The sequence below is a fragment of the Castanea sativa genome, chromosome 6, assembly GCF_040712315.1.
Source record: "Castanea sativa cultivar Marrone di Chiusa Pesio chromosome 6, ASM4071231v1".
NCBI classification, from domain to species: Eukaryota; Viridiplantae; Streptophyta; class Magnoliopsida; order Fagales; family Fagaceae; genus Castanea; species Castanea sativa.
The window spans coordinates 47,068,454-47,092,009 of NC_134018.1; the positions used below are offsets into that span (position 1 = coordinate 47,068,454).

At 38.4% G+C, this 23,556-nt stretch overlaps 4 protein-coding genes and 2 non-coding genes across 7 annotated transcripts; all 6 read right to left on the minus strand.

The window, feature by feature from the left end:
• Positions 1–130: 130 nt before the first annotated feature.
• On the minus strand, positions 131–3,833 carry LOC142641304 (uncharacterized). Of its 2 annotated transcripts, none has more exons than XM_075815708.1 (9): positions 3,548–3,833; positions 3,305–3,421; positions 2,860–3,172; positions 2,142–2,574; positions 1,956–2,055; positions 1,666–1,725; positions 1,472–1,555; positions 976–1,083; positions 131–867 (listed from the first exon to the last, which is right to left on the minus strand). In XM_075815708.1, exons 1-9 carry the CDS (start codon positions 3,614–3,616, stop codon positions 559–561), a joined length of 1,593 nt encoding a protein of 530 aa, XP_075671823.1. In that variant the 5' UTR covers positions 3,617–3,833; the 3' UTR covers positions 131–558. The 2 variants fall into 2 exon arrangements, with proteins under 2 accessions (XP_075671823.1, XP_075671824.1); XM_075815709.1 differs by having other exon boundaries at positions 2,154–2,574; positions 3,548–3,829.
• A 376-nt stretch (positions 3,834–4,209) lies between these two features.
• On the minus strand, positions 4,210–4,282 carry TRNAK-UUU (transfer RNA lysine (anticodon UUU)). The gene has a single exon. It is a non-coding gene; the product is annotated as a tRNA-Lys (tRNA).
• Positions 4,283–4,364: 82 nt separating this feature from the next.
• On the minus strand, positions 4,365–4,437 carry TRNAK-UUU (transfer RNA lysine (anticodon UUU)). The gene has a single exon. It is a non-coding gene; the product is annotated as a tRNA-Lys (tRNA).
• Positions 4,438–5,436: 999 nt separating this feature from the next.
• LOC142638972 (16 kDa phloem protein 1) lies at positions 5,437–8,664 on the minus strand. The gene is made up of 5 exons (XM_075813049.1): positions 8,510–8,664; positions 7,925–7,990; positions 6,849–6,987; positions 6,410–6,545; positions 5,437–5,860 (listed from the first exon to the last, which is right to left on the minus strand). The coding sequence occupies exons 1-5, from the start codon at positions 8,574–8,576 to the stop codon at positions 5,801–5,803; spliced, it is 468 nt and encodes a 155-aa protein (XP_075669164.1). The 5' UTR covers positions 8,577–8,664; the 3' UTR covers positions 5,437–5,800.
• Positions 8,665–14,614: 5,950 nt separating this feature from the next.
• On the minus strand, positions 14,615–15,373 carry LOC142640072 (uncharacterized). Its single transcript, XM_075814170.1, has one exon. It carries the CDS (start codon positions 15,371–15,373, stop codon positions 14,615–14,617), a length of 759 nt encoding a protein of 252 aa, XP_075670285.1.
• A 3,503-nt stretch (positions 15,374–18,876) lies between these two features.
• LOC142640791 (serine/arginine-rich SC35-like splicing factor SCL30) lies at positions 18,877–23,066 on the minus strand. The gene is made up of 8 exons (XM_075815051.1): positions 22,912–23,066; positions 22,208–22,418; positions 22,025–22,102; positions 20,558–20,722; positions 20,398–20,438; positions 19,785–19,866; positions 19,514–19,690; positions 18,877–19,303 (listed from the first exon to the last, which is right to left on the minus strand). The coding sequence occupies exons 2-8, from the start codon at positions 22,408–22,410 to the stop codon at positions 19,177–19,179; spliced, it is 873 nt and encodes a 290-aa protein (XP_075671166.1). The 5' UTR covers positions 22,411–22,418; positions 22,912–23,066; the 3' UTR covers positions 18,877–19,176.
• Positions 23,067–23,556: the final 490 nt, after the last annotated feature.

The following is a 23,556-nucleotide window of genomic DNA, read 5'->3' on the forward strand; positions in this document are numbered from 1 at the left end:
ACATATGTACGTTGCCATTTTTATCTGAAGGAATCGTGTGTTTCTCTCATTTCTTTTACATTTTTTATTGGATAATGTATCAGTGAAATTATTGTATGAATTATCTTTTATTTCGAATTAGATTTTTTTGATACATTAATAGTTGGGGGTGGGGATTTGAACCTTGTATGTCTCTATTGAAAAAACCAAAAGATGCCAAAGCTATAAAGCTAATAGCTTCTTCTTTTTTTCTTCTAATTAGTGCACAAAATAGCGTTTGTATAAATCAATGGAAATGCTATTGCTTATTTGATACATTTTAAGTGGAGGAGGAGGGATTTGAGCCCTAAACATATCCATTGGAAATTTGAGCCCTAAACATATCCATTGGAAACACATGAAGTATCGGTTGAAACAGTAGTAGATGCTTGTGGAGCTTGGCCTATAAACTATAAATCTCGGTGGACTTTAGCATTGCCTGCTGTATAGGAAATCGCTTTGCTTCTTCTACGTGGCTAATCTGGACCTCTATTCCTCATTTGTTGGATATAAACAGCTATGACTGTTTTCCCTCCTCACTCATAAAGCCAGAAGGTAGCGAAACTCAAATTCATAAGGTTGGATTTCTACCATTTTGGTTCTAGGAGATCTTGTTTCCCCGTTTAAGCACTCCATCATTAATCTTTTCAATGACCCAGAACGTGGCAATTGGCTGTAAATCCATTCTAGTAGTGATTCCATGTCATCTGCGAAATCTCTCATGTGCCATTGCAGGAGCTTGGGCACTATGATCTTTCTCTTGCTTGTAACTCCCACTGAAGCTTCCAAATATTCCACTTTGGCCTTCCCCAGTTCATTCACTACTTCATTTGGTGTGTAGACCCTTAACTGCAAAGTAGGTCGTTCTTTCATCAACCTTATTTAATGCATGTGTGTAACTAGAAGTAGACAGGTAAATTGTTTTAGTGAAATGAATTAGGAGAATGTTTTACTTACAGCTGGTGAGGACCAACTTCCTCGGCAAAGAGCAAATGTAACATTGGGTTCTGGATAACCCAGACCATAGGCATGGCGTAGCAGCATTTCCTTCTCATCCGTAAGGCCCTAGCAAATTGCAATTGTACATGCATTCATTAGCTAAGTAAAGATAAGACTAGCAGAATTCTTTAGGCATCTAAATGTGACTACCATCATCTTAAATTTGGTTTTGGTGTCAGCTTTAATACTGGTTGAGATATATGCATTCATTATCATAGTAAAGATAAGACTAGAAGAGTTCTGTAGGAATATAAATGTGTCTACCATCATGTTAAATTTGGTTTTGGTGTCAGCTTTAATACTGGTTGAGATCAACAAAATTTTAGTTATTAGATTATAGTGGTAAAAAATATTGATTGAGATGACTTGAAGCATTGGAAACATATGAGTTTTATAAGCCTAGGTGCATAGATTAGATCAAGTAGCTAGATGTTAAGTTGTTAACTTCACATACTTGGTTTGATTCCCATGGATGTCGGAGAATAAAATGCTCGATAGCCAAAGCATTCAGTACTATACCGCCCACATTCACTGCAGCCTTTGCCAAAATAGAGCCATCTTGTATCAGCATAATGACTTGAAAATACGTTAGTGATGATTTGATAGCCAAAGTTTTAGGATAATAGTCTCTCCCAGACATTAACATACCTTGTTCATAATATCCAGTAGTTTCCCTTGAGTTGAAGGTAATCCATGTTCTAGGTATGCCTGAAATTTGATAAAATTAAAGTGAACTTATATTGCATACTTATAACTCATCTACTTTTATCTTGTGGCTTTAGGGACTGGCTTGCTTCTTGTTCCTGTGCAAAGCAAAGCAAGTAGATCATGCCATGATTGTCAGAATAGTATGCATTAGACATGGCATGATCCGCTCATGTCCTGCTTGCACTGGAACAAGACGCATGTAGCCCACGGCTAAGATTGTCTTACGGTACATGCATTATGCAGGCATTGTAGATGTTGATCCAGAATGCCAACTTCTGTTTGTAGGTCAAGAAAGTCAAGTCAACATTACATAGCCTATGCATCAAAAACCTGCCAAAAAGGTAAAGAACATATAAGATTACTTGGTCTGACTATTGTGTGCGAGTAATTATAACTGTGTTTTAATGTAAAAATACCCAAGAAGCAACCTCAGTTTCCTCATTGCTGGTAAGCGCTCTGAAATACGGCCAATGTCTAACGAGCTTCTTGTGACTTGGATGAAGTTCTCGTATGGTCCAAAATCCCTGACTAATCCATCGAAGTCTGGTAATATGCCATAAGGATCGAGATTTGAAGTATTGTCATTGAATAGGAATGTGGATGTTTTACAGTTGAATGTGGTCTTTGCCATGAACCCTTTAGATTTCATGCAAGGGAGAGTAAGCTTAGGAACTGCAGCTGATCCTTCTCTCTCCATAGATGCTTGGTTGAGCTTGAAAAATATGCTGATTAGGCACTTTATCAGTTTCTCAGAGAGTTCATTTGGTTTCTCGATGACAGATTCTTTATTAATATGGTGTTGGTTTCGAATCAATCTCCTGGTATGTCTCCTAGACATTTGATATTCTTCTGTCATGACATTCAAAACCAAATTGAGGAAAAACAAATAGTGAAAAGAATGAGGAAGAAATATCTATGTATTTGCAAATAACTAAACATGTTACTTCACATGATTTTTTTTAGGGGAGGGGGGGGGGGGGGGGTTAGGCAATACATAAACATGTTTCAGCATGTTGGCATGTGACAGGACCATCCAATTTAGGGGTCCAATACAATTCCATTATTTAGATTCTTTATCCCTAACGTAAGCAGGTGGTTTTTGAACATTCTTCTTGGGCAGAGTCTTTGGTTTACCATTGAATCTTGTGGAAGACATGCTTAGGATTTCTGATACAGAACCCAATGAGGGTCTTCTTTCCTTTCTCATCCTTTCTTTTCTAAACTCATCATAATTTTGTGATCTGGATCTCTGATCATTAAGCACTGACTGGTTCTCTGGTCCAAATAGCAGCTGAGTTTCTTCTGGCAGCCTTGTTAAATGTAGCATTTCCCTTTCTTTGTTCTGTTCCCTCTCTTTGTACAAAATTAGTTTTAGTTCCTCAACTTTTCTCTCCAGCCATAATATCTCTTCCTGTACTATTGCTAGTTCTTCCAGAATCAGCCGAACCTGCAATATAAGTTCGCCTCTAAGCACAAGGCTTAAATGTTTTCCAGAGCATTTTCAAGAACACCACTAAACGCCATAAAACAAATAATTTTCCTTGACAGAATATATTTACGCCGAAACAAACGCACTTACCTCAGGGGGGACCATTGAGGAAAGACTTGGATGGGAGGAAACTGGCCCTTGAAGTGCAAAGCGCAAAACCCTGTTGAGTGCTTGTTCCCCATCAAGTACTCCTTGCAGTTTCTTGACCTACAGTATATGCTGTGACAAAGTTACATGCCATTTCTTGTAGTACCATTTTTCGGTGAGTTTTGCATTGGAAAAGTGTTCAAATTCAAATGCCAAAGACAGGTAAATGAGCATAAGCTCTCTTACCTCTTCCTCGAGGTCAAGTCTTTTCTGCCTCTCATCACTTCGTTGCATTAGTAAGTCCTCAAATTTCATTGCTTCACTCAAAGAGAAGGGAGCTCTTATAACATAAAAATCTGTGACCAAGTAGTGTATGATAGATGGAGAGAGCCTACAGGCTATGGACTGTTATTAAAATCAAAATTGGTTGCCACCATAGTATATTTTTGCCTATTAGGTGTAGGACGTGGGTGCCACTATAGTATTATAGGCAGGTTGAATACTTGGCCGCTGTGGGCTTTTAAGAGGGGGCCCGAGACAAAGAGGAAAATAGAGGCATGAGAATGTGGGGTGGAAGAATCGATTAGCTGTGAAATCTGTGATTTTTGAGGTTGGTATTTGGTAACATTTGTGAGGTACATGACTATCCCATGAACTCATATGGTACATTTTTGCATTTATTTCATTTTCAACAGTGAGGTGTGAGACGTGAAGCCCATGATTATGAGAACTTTTCTTTGGACTTTTGGGCGGCAACTGGCAACTATGAAGGGGAAGTTAGGTTATTCATCCCAAAAAGATCATACATAATAAATAAAGGCATAAATACTTATCAAAAATAAATAAATAAAGGCATAAACAATTTTTTTTTTTTTTATAATATCAAAACCTTAAAATATAGAGCAGCACGCCGTCTGTGGGAATCGAACCCACGACCACGTGGTTAAAAGCCACGCGCTCTACCGGCTGAGCTAAGACGGCTTGGATACCCTTTGTTCTATATTTTAAAATTTGACTAATTACATGTCCGAAGGAAGATTACAAAATCAAACTCAAAGTAAAACGCCGTCTGTGGGAATCGAACCCACGACCACGTGGTTAAAAGCCACGCGCTCTACCGGCTGAGCTAAGACGGCTTTGACAATAGCTTTGTCTTAGAATTAAGAAACCCAAAAATTAAGAAGGTTTAGCTTTTTTTTTTTTTCGTATGTGAAGGATGCAATTTTGTAGCAGTTTTGGTAAGATAGGAATTTGGCTCAAGTATCAATGGTACTATATGACATTGTTTAAGGGGCACAACTAGATACAATAATTTAAGATCATTGTTTTTATTTTTAGGAGTGAAATTAGGGATAAAAGAATACACCATTACAAATATAAGCTGCAAAGCCATGTTACATAAGGTTGTAAGCACCAGGCACAAATACAAATAGACATTGTAGGGCTAAAAGGATCTTAGCCTAGAGTTGAAGGAATTGATGGTCTGAAATTAATGAGATAAACCACTCTCATTTCGGTCTTTGTTATATCTTATGTTAAATTCACTCTTATTGAGGGCCAATTTTTTGCGAAGGGTTTTTTTTTTCTTCTTCTCTTTCTCACCTTGTGTGACCGAGTTCACTTCAAGGGATCTCTTTTAATGAAACTTTTAGAAGTGTGATTCAGAGGGCCCAATAGAGGGCCTTTTTTTTTTTTTTTAAACAACCTTTAATACCTCTATAAAAGCTAAGTGAATAAAGACATCAATGCAAGTTTCATTAACCTTAAACCACTTCATTTACTACCATCCTACATGATGCTATTTTCATGCTAAATATACTAGAGGCCAAAATAAGTTTCTTAAGTCCTTAATTACACATGGAGAATTCTCTCTCTCTCTCTCTCATTTTATTCTTTTGTCATATTCTAGGTCTGTCACCTTTGCTTACTGTAAAAATACACATCACATATTCTAGGTGGTTTTCTTACTGTAAAAATACTGTCATATTTAATAAAGAACGGTAATTTTCCAAGTTGGGGGTTAGAGTTCAAGACTTTATAACGTTGCTGCTTTTATTTTATTTATAAAAAAATTGAACAGGATCAATCTTATTGCCATAGTTGTTGATTTTACTAATGGTTTGGACTTCGAAGGAGCAAGACAAAAACTTTGATAATAACAATCTTTTAACATATTCTAGTTTCCAAAAGAAGATTAGTAACCTACACATACTATGGATAATCCATCTAATTCTTGAAATGTTCTCTCTACTACCATTGGAATTAAGACCAACCACATTCGGACATGATTCCTTTACCACTCCAGTCTAAAGGCTCCAGTTGATTTGGACAGATACCTTTCCCCCCTCAACCTTAATATTGATCTGTTCCCATCCCACGGATCAAATGAAGCATAAAATTAATATTACATATTAGCAGAAAAAAGTTTCATTGCGGCTTCAATTGTCCAAAATCCACCAACTGCACACAAATTCCATGTGTACCAAACTGGTAGAGGAACTAGTAGTCGTCACTTTGCTTCCACCCTCCCAACTCTTCTCCATGATATTGCTCTTCTACCTACAATATTTAAAAAATGAAAACCACATTAATCAAACAAGAAATTGTAATTAAGATGTCATATACTCTTTTGGCTAATGGAAATCAATGCATCATTTATCACTCCATGTACCAACCATTTCAATCACAAGCAAAACATACCAGCACTTTCCATCACAAAAAAGGAAAGAAATGACGGCACTATTTTTATCTATTCTAAGTATATTAGTAATATACATCTTAGAGGCAAATATGTAATTTTGTGTTAGAGCTACATTATAAATCAGCAAAACTTAGATATAGTTCCTCAACGGGTATACCTTAGGTTTCCCAATTGGATTGTAGCTAAGGAACTAGACCTAAGTATGTTGTTAGGATAAATTAATTAACCCTAAACACAGTTCTCTGAGTTAAAACACACACATTCAATAGGTCTTGAAATGACAACCTCATCCTTTACTCTATTCTTTCGAGAGGAGAAGGTACATATATACAGCACTATGTTGTTTACTTATCATTGTAACAAACAAAGCAACCAGCTCATAGCTCATATATAAGATTCAGAAATACCTTTCGGGTGAAAGTGACACCAACTTCAATCTCTCCGCAATAACTTTGGTCTTTGCGAACCACACTATATTTGCGAGGGTGTAACTCTGCAGTTCCATTCTCCACTCCTACTGCCATTAAATCCTCCACATAGATGCTGCATAGGGAAAATTTGTCTAGCATGATGAAGAACAATCAAAAAACAAAGATATATAATGCACATCAAATATTGCTTTTCATACTCTACACTATCTCTCCAGTCACATTTTCTTAAAGATACTAACCTTGACATTATCCTATCATTCACCCTCATTGTTTAGGTCTCAATGTCTATTCTAATTAGCTTCAAACCACATAACAAATTATATATTTTGGAATTTGGAGGAGATTTGTTTATGAAAGTCTTAACTCTTTAAGAACATAAAATGTAACTAAGAAACATGTTGTTATGATGTCTTACGTGGCTTGCCCAATGAAGTCATCAGCAGAGAATGTGTCCTTATCCATGATGTTTAGAATAAGTTTGTATTGGTCTCCTTGTCCTGGATACTCTACCCTGAATGTAATTTTCTCATTCCAAACTGGAGATCCACCTTGACCTACACCAATATTGGCATGTCTCATTATTTCTATAGAAGAGGCTGCAACTAGAAAAGCAGCATACCATACATTTATTTGGTTTGGTGCAGTGATCAAACAATTTAAAATTTGAACTTAGAATTGAGGCAAAATCATAAGGAACAAATGCAAGATTTAGAATTGACAGCAAGCCAATCCCTCTCTCTCTCTCTCTCTCTCTCACCATGGGCGATGAAGTAATTTTCTTTAGCTTTTGGTCCACTGGAGGCTTATTGAGCTGATGGGAGTTATGGGACATCTCTAGTCTAGGCAGGATATAAGCCAAGTCTATTGTTCCAATTGAGTTAGCTAAAACCTATAGGTATTGAAGTTATTTTACATAAGAGTGGCTCAAAAGCAATTTGAGGAACACTTCAGTTTTAGAAGAGACCTTAATGTCACCACTCTTCAATTTAGATAAATGCTGACCTAGCTCATGGCTTTCTTTCGGGTTAACAAAATCCCTTTGAGTTATTTTAGGACCACAATATATCCCATACTCATTTTCACATGGATCTATTATTTTTTCTCCACCACTCAAAGTCAGCATTATTGGATAATTGTGAATGAGTGTGAGATATATAGGTTGAGGTCCTAGAATTCTTCTTTTCTATTTTATAAGGGCAACACTATGCTATAGCAATAGCATGTATAACTAAGGAACTGCAGCAGAAAATTCATAAAATACAATGTAGTATATTGTATGTTAAACGCACAAAAACATTATGTATGAAGCGACAATGGAGCTCTCGCATTATTCGGTTTAAAAAAACTGGATTTTTTTGTAAGGAAAGCTCTCAATGATCACCAAAGATAACTTGGAGGCATCAACATCAGATATTATCTACAATATTGAATTATTGAGGCATAATATATTTTATAATAAGTGAGAATGGAAAGCAAGGAAGAACTAATTACCTTGGGCCACGCTGCTCTTACGCTCTTGACTTTTGTATTGTATCAAAACATACGGATCCATTCCACCTACCACACACATTATACAAAATATGATAACAAGGTTAATTACAACTTAACCGCCTACAAAATAAAAAAGTTCTTGTAAAACATCATAAGTTAAAACTCCCTCTAAAAAAAGATTAATTAAAACTATTTGAGCTAAAAAAGTTCTAGCTACTTAATAAATCTGTGGATGTTCAGGACGATGCTTAAAATAAAATGATGACTTATATCATGGTCATGCAGCCAGCCAACACAGACCATATGATAAAAACCATCTTAATTTTTTTTTTTTAATTTTTATTAAATGAATAAATCTTCTCGGTTTGAACAGCAAGAAGAATAAAAATAGAGAAAATTCACACACAAAAAGAAAGGACATGGTCATATATAGTGAGAAAGAAAATAAAGAGATCAATTAGAAGGAAAACCCGAATTTCTTCATGGATGCTTCGATGCTAAATATATATATAAAGCTTGGAAGTTTGGAACAACATAAATATATATATAGGAGAAGTGTAAGAGAGAAATTCACGTAAATAATACCAACGAAATCAGTGTCTCCAAGGCCTTTTGCATTCACAAGCAGCACCTCCATTAGCCCAATAGCCATCTTTATCTCTCTGTGTCTCTGTATCTGTTTGCGAATTTTCAGTTTCAATGAGATTCTCTATGAGAGTTGTCTTCAGGACTGGTCTTTATAGCATGGTTTATATCGAGGAATTATCATAGATATCATAATGGCTGCTTAAGTGACGGGCGGTCAACATTCTAGAATGACCAACGACTAGTAGTTGGCCAACTCATGGGTTTCCCTCCAATTGACTAATACGAAATATCAACTGGCCGCACGTTTGGATTTTAATTAAAAGGGTAAATTACACTAAACTACCTGAGGTTTAAGGAAATATCAGACAAATCCACAACTTGTTAAAAATAGCCAATTTAATCCTTAACACAAACGGTGTTAATATTTGCCGTTAATAACAAAGTTTTCCTTAAAAAAAAAATATGAAACTCAGATTTTACTCTCTTTCTTTTTCATAATCTCACCGTCTTCTTTTTCATTGCTTATCCAAATCTGACATTTTGAATAGTCCGTTTATGGACTAAAAGATTTATTCTCTGAAATTTCCTCCCCTTTTCTTCTTAAAATCAACAACATAGCAGTGGTTTTCTTTGGTTCTTTTTTCTTAAAATAAAATTTAACAAAAAAGCTAATTCCTTTCTGCTTTGTGTTTGGTAGCTGAGAAAATCAAAAGGAAAAGCCATAGAAAAAGTCTCATCTCCCCCATGTAGTGTTTCGCAGCTGAGAAAAAAAAAACTCCCTAAAAACAATCCCTTTTCTCCTCCTCAAAGACACCCAGAAAACCCAATCACACCATCCAAAGTCCGAACTCCACCACAAAATTTCCATCAACCACCAAGCAAACATCAAACTCCTAATACCCATGTCAGCCAAACCCAAATCCAGTCCATCAACGCAAGATCTCCACACCGAAATAGAGAGATGAGAGAGAAAGCAGATCCATCATCCTTCATCCGTAAGATTTAGAACACCAAAGGCAAAGAAAATTGAGAGAGAAAGAGAGTGTCTGATGAGATTGGGAAAAAAGAAAAGAGAAAGAAAGAGAGAGAGAGGAGAAAGATATCAGACTTGGAGAAAAGTAGAAAACAAATATTGAGAGAGAGAGAGAGTACGGTGAGACAATTTGGAAAAAGAAAAGAAGAGAGAGAGGGAGAGAGATAACTTTGTTATTAACGGCAGATGAAAACCGTTTCTGTTGAAGGATTAAATTAGCCATTTTTAATAAGTTGTGGATGTCCTTGGTATTTCTTCAAACCTTAGGATAGTTTAGTGTAATTTACCCAAATTAAAAAAATATAGGGGCAAGTCAACAAGAATGAAAAGTTTACTTTTTTTTTTTTTTTTGTTGAGATAGAAATTCAAGCCAACAAGAATGAAAAGTTTGAGATAGAAATTCAAGTCAACAAGAATGAAAAGTTTACTTTTTTTTTTTTTAAAATAGAAATTCTAGCATAATGTAAGTGTGTGTATATGTGTGTATATATATATGGTTTGGGTTCAAGTTACACATTGGTGTAACTTTAAGCAATATTACATCACTCAATATTTTTTAATTGGATGCGAATTTTGATAAATCCATTGTTAGATTACATTATCTTTGTATATTTTTCATGCTTGCAAATTATCATGGTGATCAAAGATTAATAGTCATGTCATCAATCAATTATTTAAATTCAAATTTTTGTAATTTAAAATAATGCATAAAAGATGAGTTTATTGATCGAATAGTAAATAACATCTAATTAACATGAAAATTGGCAAGAATGTTAAAAACATATAAAACATGTAATTCAATGGTGAGATTTTCAAAATATGAATTTGATAACAAGTTATTGAGTAGTGTAACATTGCTTAAAGTTACACCAGGTGTAACTTTAAGCCAACCATATATATATATATATATATATATATATATATATATATATATATATATATATATATATATATTTGAAATTCCCCATTGAAGACTTGAATTTCAATTTATTCATAAGTCCAATAAGTTAATGAAAATAAAAACATATATTTGAAGAACCTCAACCTAATTTAATATAATATATTATCTTTTACATAAAAATTTGTAAGTTTTCGATACATTTTGAGACATTCGAGAATGAAATAGAAGATTAATATTTGAGACGGAAAGAGTATTAAATTTGAGATAATGTTGGTAGCTATTGCACCGTGCAATACCCCTAACTCACTCGCAAAAAGTTTCAAATTTTTTTGTCTTTTTATTTCTTTTGAACTTTTAAATTTTTTTTATTTTTTCAACCTCTTTAGTAAACCAATGACTGATATTAAAAGTAATCTCCTTAACTTTTGATCACAACCATTCAAAAAGTATTGTATGGTGCAAATGTACAATAACTATTACACATTTACACCTTATCTTGATCCTTAAATTTGTATGTCACTGAGTACATGTTAGTGTTTTCCACACCAAATGACTGAGTTCACGCAGGTCTTTCATTCACATGCTGTGTGATTAGAGGTTTTTTCTTTTGCTTTTCTTTCTTTTTAAGTTGCGACCGTTCCAAATATTGAAAAAATTGCAAGTATTTCGGAAGGAGTTTATCATTGAGAAATTGTGATTATTTTGAAGAAAATACAAATATATGGGTAATCTTTTTCTCTCTCTTTTTCTTGGATAAATAAGAAATAATTTGTATTAAAACATCTAGCCACCTACACACCACAATGGTTATGCGGAAGGCCAATTTGACCTTACCCAACAAGCAACAGACAGAAGAGTACCCTCCCTGTATTCTTACAGCTACTTTATCTACAAAAAAAAAAGTTGATTGTAGTACTGTACACTTTAATCTTGACATGTGACGACTCTCCAATAGTACTTACCCATATACAAAATAATACAACATGAACCCCTGTAATATATAGCCAACTAGCCAAGTCTATTACACTTTACACTGTAGAATACCCTTTTTTTGGCTGACAACATCCACTTCAGCAGATTTTACCTTATGCCAAATCTTTTGCTCAGTTTTGAAATATGTTAAAAGTCAGGCTCTGAAAAGTGAAAACAGGGTGTTTTAACTGTTTTTAAAATCGACTACAATGACCGGTTCATCTGGGAAATGCACCCTAAACTATTATGTTAAGAAATTTACTATCGTGTGTCCTTAGAGCATATATATTAATAAATTATTTTAAGAAATTTTTTATGAAAAAACAAAAAGTAATTAACCAGACCCTTCTGATAAAAACCTATAAAACCAAGAAGAATGATACTATTATTCCATTTTTTTTTAATAAAAAGAGAATTTCATTAAAACTAACAAGGGTTACGAAGATGGGGGTAAACAATACCCCAAGAGCCTGCCATAAGTTGGAACTTAATACAATCTAAGGGGGTGGGGATGAATAACAAAATCAAAATGGGATTGATGTTCTTTTGCCAAAAGGTCCGGGCAATGGTTGCCTTCACGGAGAATGTGCGAAATATGAACTTCCTCAAAAAGAAGGAGGAGGGACCTGCAATCAATTAAAATGGCACTAAAGGGGTGAGTGGTGTCATGCATAGGATAATCCGCAAAAAAAATAAAATAAATAAAAAAATTGCCACAACGCTAGCATCAACTTCCACTAAAAGTTTATGAATGTTGAGATTTTTTGCAAGGGAGCCTATCACGTAGGCCCCATAGTTATGCCGCCATGGAGTGGGTGTGGCCAATCTTCCTAGTGCAACTACCAATCCATCTGCCGTGAGAGTCCCAAATGATTCCACCAGCGCAAGCATCTCCTGGGTTGTCTTGGACCGAGCCATCAGTATTAAGCTTAAAGAAGCCATGGGGAGGAGGGGTCCAGCCGATATGCATGGTGGTCTTAGTGATGGTGTTGTGTTTAATAGGGAGGACGAAGAGGAAGTCGGTGGAGATGGCGTTGATTTTTTTTTGAGGATGGTGTGACTGTCGAACTGGGAAGCCTCCATGACCGTCTTGTTTATTGTGGACCAAATAGACCAGGCCACAACCAGGAAAAGGACCGGCCAAGGAATGATGCCTGAGGTTGGAATATGTTGGAAGGTCATTGTCATGCTACGAATCCAGTCAAAGGCTGTGCTGGATTGAAAGCACGCATGTATGGGAGAGTTACTGAGGAGAGAAGACCATATTGGGGCGACGCGAGGACAATCTCTAAGAATATGGAGAGCAATTTGCCTACTCGAAAGGCAGAGTGGGCATAAGTTGTCATGTGTCTGGTGTGGAGGTTGCTCTTGGTAGAGACTTTGTCGAGGCAGGCCAGCCAAAGAAATGTAATGATCCTGGGTAACGTGGGAGTCTTCCAAAGCCATTTTTACTAGCGAGTTGCATGGCTGGTAGTGGGGCTAAAGGAAATGGCGTAAGCTGAGTTTGTGTTGAAAGTGTCATTAGCTAGTTCCAAGAAAGGAGATCATCTTGATTTGATGAGTGAGGTTTGGGGGTGACATAGATAGTGTCTGCGATGTGGAAGGGGAAGACGAAAGGGAGATTGTGAAAGGACCATTGCCCCTGGTGATCCCATACATCGCTCACCCTTAAGTCGTCACCGCCCCGGTTAAGGGGGCTATGGATAAGATTTTGCAAAGGTCCATAGCCCGTCCAGTTGTCATGCCAAAATCGAGTGCATCTCCCATTACGTAATAACCACCTTGAACCCCTATCATAAATGTTCTTGGCTTGACCGAGGCTAGCCCACACAGGAGAAGTACGTTTAGAGGGAGTTGGATGAGGATATTTTCTCTTGAACATTAAGGCATACAAACTGTCCTGATGGGTCTGAATATCCCAAAGGCATTTGGTAAGAAGGGCTTTGTTTCTGTGAGTGTTTGTTTTGATGCCAAGGCCCCCTACGGATTTGGGGAGGGTGACAGAGCTCCAACTCATAAGGTGGATCCTACGCTTGGTTGTAGAGTCACCCCACAGAAAGTTCCTGTTGATTTTGTCAATCTCTTTGCAAATCCTGGGGGGGAGCATGGTGTTCTGCATAATGTGCATGGGAATGGTAGTGGTGACTGTTGTGATAAGGGTGAGGCGACTAGTAAGGGAGAGGGTCGACGCCTTCTAGTTTGCTAGTCTGGAGCAGAGTTTGTTGATGAGGAAGTTGAAAGCTCTTGTATTTTGCTTGCTGGTGAGGATGGGGACTCCGAGGTATTTTCCGAAGTCACTACAAGCTCTCATACCGAGCTCACTTTTGGCAGCAATGATATTATCCGTGGAGGTATGGGGAGAAAAGTAAATCCTGAATTTTGAGAAATTAATCTTCTGTCCGGAAAGGGAGCAGAATTTATTGAGAGTGTTTTTTATGGTCAGGCAGTTTCGTTTGGTGGCCTTGGTAAAAAGAATAAGATCGTCCACGAAGAAGAGATGAGAGAAGACTAGGCCGTCTCTCGAAGTTCTAATCCCTGACCAAGAGTGCACATCGACCTCACAAAGGATAAGCCGGGCAAGGTATTCCATGCAAAGAATGAAGATGTATGGAGAGAGAGGATCACCTTGTCTAATGCCTTTAGAAGGGAGGAAGTAGTTCAGGCGCTCTCCGTTAACTAGAACCGAAAGACTAGATGTGGAAATGCAAGACATAATAAGTTCAATCCAGTCCATAGGGAAATTGAAGAAGCTTAGGGTATGTTTGATGAAACCCTATTCGAGTTTGTCGAAGGTTTTTTCAAGGTCGATTTTCAGCGCCATGAGGCCCTGTTTACTCTTCGAGATGGACATAATGTGGATAAGCTCCTAGGCGATGATGACGTTGTCACTTGCCTTACGATCAGGGATGAAGCTAGCTTGCAAGGGGTGAATAAGGTCATCTAGGAACGGTTTAAGTCTCTGAACTAGGATCTTTGTGATCGTCTTGTAGATAGTATTGCAAAGGCCGATGGGGCGATATTGATGGATGGTTTTAGGTTTACCAACTTTCAGAATGAGCAGATGAGGGTGGTGTTCAAGTCCGGAGGGATTTTCTTAGCCAAGAAAATATCCTTAATGCACAAACTGATAGAATAACCAACAATGTTCCAGAACCTTTGGAAGAAGATGGGGTGGCAGTCGTCCGGGCCGAGGGCTTTATGCAAAGACAGCTCGCTTGATTTCACAATCTTTGACCTCTCTCGAGATTGCTTGGAGGACATGCAGCGAAATGGGTTGGAAGTTAGGAGGGGGGGTGACAGAGAATGGAACCAAAATGGCTTCGGAGGAGTAAAGCTTAGAGAATTGGGTAAGAATGGAAGATTTAATCTCTGCTGAATCATATGACCAGTTGCCCACAGAATCTTTTAAACACCAAATTTTGTTACGGTGCCTGCGGCAAATAGTGGACAGGTGGAAGAAGGTCATGTTTTGGTCACCCTGTAACGTCCAATCAGTTCTAGACTTAACTGCCCAAAATTCCTCTTCAAGGCAGAGGACTTGTTGGTAGTCACTTGAAAGTTTACGTTCAAGATGAAGTAGGGAGTCATTATGGTTGAAGCAAAGAGCTTTTCGGATTCCACCTAGCCAGGCAAGAAGCCTTTTCTTCTTGTGAAAAATGTTGCCAAACACATTTTGGTTCCAAGACTTGTCCCGTAGAGTGAAGCCCGTGAGGGCAAGAGCAATATCATTCAGGTGAGCATTCCAAGATTCTCCGATGAGGTTAGGGAAAGAAGGGTCATTAAACCACATTGTTTCCAGCCAAAATTGGCAAGGGCCAAAGTTGAAGGCAGTAGGGTGAGTGTCAATGAGAATAAGGTGATGGTCAGAGGATGTTCGGGGGAGGTAGAGGATGGTGGTTTCATCATAGAGAAGTTTCCATTGGGGATTGGATAGCACACAGTCAAGGCGTTTCATGACCAGACCAGAATTTCTTTTATTAGTCCAGGTAAAGCGAAGACTATTGTATCCGAGGTCGAGAAGGTTGCAAGAATTGACGAAATCATTAAAAATGGATATTCATCTGCGATTGGGAGGGGAGTAGCTAAGGCTTTCATATTGAGCAAGAATCCCGTTAAAATCACCGGCGAGAAGCCACGGTGATGGGGGGTTGGGGGTGATGGAAGAGAGTTCATTCCAAAGAATAAGACGTTTATCTAAATCTGGGTTTGCGTAAATGGTAGAAAAGATCCAAGAAGATAAAGGATTAGCAGGACAAACCTGGACGAATACGTTAATGGACTGCTCAGTCACCGAAAGGATATCAAGCGTGACATTGTCCTCGTTCCAGAGTATTCAGATGCCACCTCGGAAGCCGGAGGCGTCTGAGCCGCACACATTGTCAAAGACTAAAGAGGAGCTAACCTCCTCAGCACGGTGGCCAGAAATACGAGTCTCCATAACCATTGTCATGTCTGGTCTGTGAGTACAACAGAAGTCAGTGAAGTTCGTTTGAAATTTTTGGCTCTTCACTCCTCTGCAGTTCCAGAAAAATATCTTCATTGGAGGGTTGTTAAAGTGGTTGGTCATGTGGTCATGACCGGATCTCAATTCCAGCGACGCTGGCATCAGAAAGCTCTGAAGCTGCAGGTTGAGAAGCGAGCAATGAATCAAGTCGCGACAAGGAATGTCATGTGTGTGTTGATTGAAAGTTTGAAGCACAAGACTTGGTGGCTAACGGTAATCACCGCAGCTGTCTCTTGATTCTCCATGAAGGGGAGGAGAATGGGCGCGCTCTCTAAGGAAAGAGTGGCGGTCAAAGGATCGCGAACTCCGGCATCATTCCTTGCGGAAGGTTGGTTCAGGTGAGTCGGAGGAGTGAAGGGAGGGAGATGAGGAGAGGGCTCATGGGTCGGGGTTTGGTGGAGAAAAGAGATTATTGGAGAGACAAGGGCAAGGTCCTGGGAGAGTGGAATTGTCACCCTTCCAACCGAGGTCTTCGGAGGTAAGGTTGCTATCTGAGTTCTCAAGGTTCATTCTAGTTCCTCTTCGATGTGGGTCTAGAACTGATTTGGACAGTTTTGGATCCATCTTAGAAGATGGTTCCCTATCGGCCTCAAACGACCATGGGAAAGCAGAGCCCAGTAGTTTTGGGTGCTTGTGTTGAAGAGGTTCAAAGAATTGGGAAATGGATCCATTAGGGAAGGCAGTATAAGCAAGAGGGACAGGGGTAGAAATGGGAGGGGAGTGGTGTTGGGAGGGGTTATCATGGAGAAAGTGGTATGAGGTTGGCATACTTTCTTCCAAGGGAGGAGATCTTTCCATTTTGGTGAAGGAGTGGGGCTCAGGGTAGTCTGATGAACTGACAAAGGTATTCGTGGAGTCGTTGGCGCTTAAGAGCGCAGAGCGAGGAACGAGATGAGGGAAAGGAGTGGGTTCCTTGGAGAAAGGGCGGGCAAGGTCGGGGTGAGGTTGGAGGTGTTTAAGGGAAGTTATTTCAAAATTTGAACTGGTAGGGGTGGTAGACAAAGGGCGTGTTGTCTTATCAACAACGACAGGATGGGCTGCAGTGGGAACGGATTGGGACGTTTGGTGAGAGGGCCCAGATGGGTTGTTATCAGCGTGGACATGAAAGTCAAGAGTGGGGGACGTGGTTGCATGAAAACTCGGATCCTGTTCACATGTAGGCATGTTGACTCGGGGGGGGGGGGGGTGCGTGGGGCATGAGAGGACGTTTAGGCTCGATGAGGTTAGAAGGGTTGATGATCGGAGCGGGGGGTGGCCTGGGCTTGCGAGGCTTGCGGCTGTTGACAATCATCCAATCTCTGAAAGGGTTGGTTTTGTCAGATTGAACATGGGTGGGGTCAGGGTTAGGATAGGGATGAGAAAGGGAAGGTTGAGGATTAGGAGGTGGAGGGAGGCGTATGACCGAAGGGCAGCTGGAGTTTTTATGACCCACTCAGCCGCATTCGAAACAGATGGCCGAGACACCCTCATATTGGACGGGTTGGAGCAAGGATCCGATACGAATCTTGGAAATGTGCGGGGAGTCCAAGTTAATCTGGATACAAAAACGGGCGTAATGTCCTCGGACGTTATCTATGGTGCGTGTATCTATTTTCAAAAGAGTGTCGAGTTGATTTCCTATCCTGTGGAGGATGGCAGTGTCGTAGAGCTCGATGGGTAGTTCAGGAAGTCTGGCCCATACCACAGTGTTGGTGAGTCGAGCTTCTGAAGGTCGAAAGCCCAGGGTCCATTGTCGAACGGAGAGGAAAAATTGCTGTCCAGTGAACCAAGGGCCCTCGTTAAAGACTTTCTAGTAGTCCTCTTGGAGTTTGAATTTGATGAGGAAATAATCCAGACCAAGATCAATACACTGTATGTCTCCTTACGGTTTCCATATAGCTCTAATCTTGAGGTCAAGGTATTTGAAACCGAGGGATCGACCAAATAGTTTAATAATTAAGGCTGATCTCCAGGGGGCACAAGTTCTTTGTTTCTCTTCACTAGAAAGAAGAATGACTGGAAAAGTGTTGTCGGGATCTTCATCAATGTCGGAGCCCGCGTAGTTGTCTTGCAGATGCAGGTTTTGAAGCAGGTGGTTCTCCCAGTCTAGGGAGAGGTGAGTGAGAGAGTCTCTATAGGACTTGATTGGGCAGTGGGGGCAGAAGTTGGTATCGGAAGATTTATGTTTCTTGGTGCTTCGAACGAGATGGTCAGCTTCCTCCGCCGAGTGAGTTGGTGAGGAAGCTGGTGGAGAGTCATCAGAGCTCATGTTTAATTTATCCAAAACAAACTTCTATATCCTTGATGCCAAGTAAGTTAGTGACTATCATTCCAATTCTCAAAACCATAAAATGGACACCAAAAACTTCCAACCAATATCAGTTGAGAAGAGATAATATTGATAAGTAGCTCGAAATAATTTTGTTAGCTGGACCAACATGAAAATTTGAGTCGTCATGACCTCAACTTCGTTGAATTCCTCGTGTTTGATACTTTGATCGACTTTGAATTTGTTCATGACCCTAATTGAATTATGACGTAGACTAATCAGTTGCAAACATTTTCTCCACATCCATACACGACTAACATTCGGTAGCGTAAATCATTTGAGTTTGAAACTTTGATCGACTTTGAATTTTATGACGTAGACTAATCTATTACCAACATTTTCTTCACATCCATACACGACTAACATTTGGTAGTGTAAATCATTTGTTAGATGTGACCGAATGTTGACACTAACCCAATTAATCCGCTTCACACCATAATGGTTTCATTTGAAATTGTTTTTTCAGTTACATATCCGGATGAACCGGAGAGTACATGTCACGGCAATTGCATTATATACCAGCATCCCTGAAAATCAACTTAGCTCTAATAAGATAGCATTTTGTAATTCCAATGTCAATTTATTTCGATTTACACCACCACTAGTACTAGCTTTGGAGGTGAAGCCACAAATGACAAAACAGTGATTGTTTGGCAGGCCTCGAGCCAAAAATATCAGTTTAACTTATATAAGGTCTTGACCCAGCGAATAACACGTCATAATAACTCACCTCATAACAGTAACGTTGAAATTAAAAAAACAAAAACAAAAACAAAATCTCTAAACCACAGAATTATCAAAGTTGAATCATCATACAGAGTACATCAAACACACAAGTTTTATGGTTCCTAAGGCATGTAACACATTCTAGAGCTTATTTCCTATTGTAGTACACAAGCCACCAAATGTAGCATCAACCATTTGCAATATGCATACTGCCTTTCCATTATCTGCTGCTGCGCCTGGGTGATGCATCGGCAGACCTAGACCTAGAACCAGAGGGTGATCTTGAAGCTCTAACAGGCGATGACCTCCAATGACCTCTTGGTTCCTCAGCATCATAGGTTGGTTTCCTAAAAAGAAATATTTGATATAAGCACCATGCAAGTAGCAAAGACAAAAAAAAGTCTTTGGTACAAGACTCCAAAAGTTACTGGTGATACTTCATCATTACAAAGCAATATAATAAACAAAAATGAAAAAAATAAACAAATCAAAACTCCTGTATTAGACCAACATGGCATAGCTAAAAAGATGAAACACTTGAAGACACTAAAACTTACTCGCGATATCCATTTTCATTTTGATCAGCAGCATTGGCATACCCTGGAGAATAAGACCTGCGATGATCGGCATCTCGCTCTCTTGGAGGACCTCTTGGTGACCGTGGATGGTCTGCATGCCTTCTACTTGGGGAAACTGAGTAGTCACCCCTCCGTCTAGGAGCAGGAGAGTAGGACCTGACAATTATAATTTTAGTTTGCAAACGTGTTAACCAATCAAGTGGACATTCAAAAATAAATAAATATGGCATTTGTAAACTTGCAAGTTTACCTAGAGCGGTATCGGCCTCTAGAACCAGAAGGATAGCGGGGGGGAGAGCGTGAACGGGATAATGAACGAGACCGAGAACGTCCTAAGGATGTCAGAGTCAAAAGGAGAGTACTGATTACTTTAAACAGGAGTAGTTAAAATAACGGACATGAAAACAAAAAATGCAAAGCCATGCTAATTAATAGAAACCAAAAAATGACTCCAAATCAAATAAATTATATAACTTCCAGCTTCCTAACTTCAATCTAATCTCAATTAAATTTCACCAAACAATTCATTTAGCTGTCAACAGCCCTATGATAATTTGATCAAACGAAGTATATAGTTCAATCAACATATATCTAAAAGGCAAAGACAATAATAAACAAGAATAGATAATTAACCTTATTCATCTTTTGACATGTAAATAAAAAAACCTTGTTTGTGTAATATAACGCCTTCGGAATAGTGTTTGTATGATACAACATTTAAGAGCACTTAGACCTTAGGTCTTCGAGGTTTGAGCTTTAAGCATACCTAAGTGTTGCTTTAACAACACTAATATAGCAATAGGAATTATACAGGTTACAGGATTACTAAAAAATAAATATTTAAATTGTCAAAAACTACATACCATAATAAGATGACCGTTGTCCCCCATAGCCCGAAGGTCCTCTGTATAAAGTACAACAAACCATAGGAATCTCAAAATATATAAAATGTGAAATATAACTCCAAGAGGCAAGGGGGTAGAGAGAGAGAGAGAGAGAGAGAGAGAGAGAGAGAGAAACTACCTCACTCTAGTCCTTTGACGCATCTCTTCTGGCCTTTTCCTTGTCTCTGCAGCAACAACCACAGATATCTCTCTCCCAGCAAAAATTTTTCCATTCATATGATATTGAGCCTCTGAGGCCTCATATGCATCCATAAACTGCACAAATGCAAATCCTCGAGGTTCCCTAGAAAGAAGTCACAGCAAAGCTTCAGTTGATGAACAATTAAATTTCACCAAAAGCACTGATTGTACGAGGTCACAGACCTGACACTTAGTATAGTAAGTAGCACGACAATGTCTATTTAGTATACCTTCTTTACACATCTAAATTATCAGCTCCAAGCACTTCCAGATAAGTGCATGCTGAATTTACTTAAAGCAGCTAAATCCAAGCTTAATGGCTGCACTTTTCTTTACAGTCAAGTATGAAAGCCAACTTCAAAAGAGGCATGTGACTTGAAAATTCTTCACATTCTTGTAATTATAGGATGCACTTGAAATCAACGTTCCCACAAACTTAAAAATCATCTCATGTTGTCTTCAATTGGTCAAGAATCAATCTTCTTCCTCATCAAACCACTATTGATTGTGTAATTAAATAATTTCTCTTCATAAAGCAACATTCTTCAATTGAAGATTACTCTTAAAACTCTTGGGGGACCAACAAGTTAGGCAATGATAAACAGGTCTTCATCAAAAGTGGGGCTTGGGCTTTGTTTTAACTTCAAAGTTCAAACCAACATACCCCCTGACAAGCCAGTTCAAATTTTTAATTCACTATGAAAAGGAAAAATAGAAATTTTCATAAATAGTGTAGAATGTAACTCAATAGACAGCTTTTGCACCCCCTACTTGTATACTTTGACCAAAGGTGCCAAAAAGATAATAATGAAATGGAGTCTCAAATATTAGCAATTTATATCTATATTTATCAATCCTAATAAGTTTGCTTGCAAAGACACCTAATTTCCATCAACATCACAAGAACTCGTTCACCAAATTCATGCTTCTATTCAAGCAGACTATTCAGCTTGCCAACCTTAAGGCACATGCTTTGGCTTGGCTCAATTAGGCAAATAAACCTCAGCAGTTTAATAACCTCTTAAGCATTTAAAAATTCATATACTAAGTTGATCAGTAATATGAAGCTAGGGGCGGACAAAGAAGGAAAGAAGAGCTTCAGAAGTATGTTATGATCATTACTTACTTGCATTGTAAAGTTAGGGATGTTAGATTGTCATGCAAAATCTAACATTATACTAGTTTAAAACCAACAAGCTCAACCAAGGTAGCAAACATGACTGAATACAGGTGAACTATGCTTGGAAATCACAAATTCAGCTCTACTGAAGCTCAACCTTGATTCAAGTGCAAGCGTTCAGAGCTCAATTCCCAAAACTTGCTCAACTTATTTCCATCGTCACACACCACTGTCGTATTGAACCAAAAAAAAAAAGGGAATATAATCTACTGGTAAAAAACTCACCCTGTGTAATAGTCCTTGGGAATATACACGTCCCTGACAGCTCCAAATCTCTCAAATGGAACTCGAAGTTCTTCTGGCCTGCAAAAAGAAGCAAACAATAAAATAACTAACTTGTTTTGACACACCAAGGGAGGGATCTTTCACCTCCAAAACAACAATAAACAACTACCCACAAAAAATTACCGGCAATCCAGTGGAATATTGCGGACCAAGAGGCTTCCATTCTGTTCCTTGCGTCTACCATAACCGCCACCGCCACCGCCACCGCCGCCGCCACCACCACCACCACCACCACCACCACCGTATCCCCTTCTAGGAGGGCTTCTCCCTCGACCGCCATATGCTCTCCTTGGAGGACTATAGTATGATGGACTGTACCTCCTCATTATGCTTCCTAACAACACACAATCATAATCTATGTGAACCTACTAAACAAAAACAAAAAAAGTGTACTATTTCCTAAACCCATTACATGTAAGATAATAAAAATAACATTAACCAATTAACATGATGACATTTAAGCTATAATGTACATACGGTCAATCAGAATTCTTCAAACCCTAGAACGTAAATTTCAAGTCACGTGCTTTTACCCAAGAAAGAAAACTAGATTCCTTGCTTGGTTGCTAAGAAAAATAAAACCTTTAATCAACCAAGAGCCTAATTTACAAAATTGGCAATCATACTTTGAAAATCAAAACCTAAAAAACAGAACCAAAGATCGAAACTTTAGTTTTCTTTCCCTAAAATTTCTGGGCCGAAAGAAAACTCCTTGTCGATTAAAATCCCTAGTTTTTTTTCCTTTTTTTTTATGATTTTCTCGGCAACCAAACGGAGGGCTTATTGATAAAATCAAAAGGGAAAAAGTAGATAGATTGATTAATTACCTGTTAAAGAAGAGCTTTGAAGAAGAAAGAGAAGCTGAGCTTGAAGTGAGATCTCAGGTTCTGAAATCAAATCTGAAGAATGAAAGTGAAACCGTGTCGCAGCTAGTCTCGTCAAGATTCTATTCTATTACTTTTGTAGAGCCAGGTTTCCGAATTTTCCACGAAACCGTGTGTTTAGATTTTAAGCCCTAGCACTAGGAGTGAGAATGATTCGTGGGCCGGGTTGCCCCGCTTTTTATTAGTACAAAAGTGAGGCCCTATTTTGGGTGACAAGCGTAGTGGGCTGGCCTTAAGTTCCCTTTCTTTCTTTTTTACTCCCCTTCCTTCTTATATAACATAGAATTTTATTTTTATTTTTATTACACCTCCTAAACAATAACAATAAGGTTTAGAGATTAATTTCATGGGCCAAAATAGCTAGATATCACTGTTTACTTAAACATATATCAATCTACTATTATTTTGAAAATAAGTAAGAATTTACCACTTTTTAGGTACTCGAGTTCTTTCAAAAAATAGCCTTCAAATTTGCCGGAAATTTTTTTTGGAACTCAAGTACTTAAAAGTGATAGATCCATTCATATTTCCAAAACAGTTGTAAATTGATATACATTTCGATAAACAATGTTATTGTGCCATTTTGGC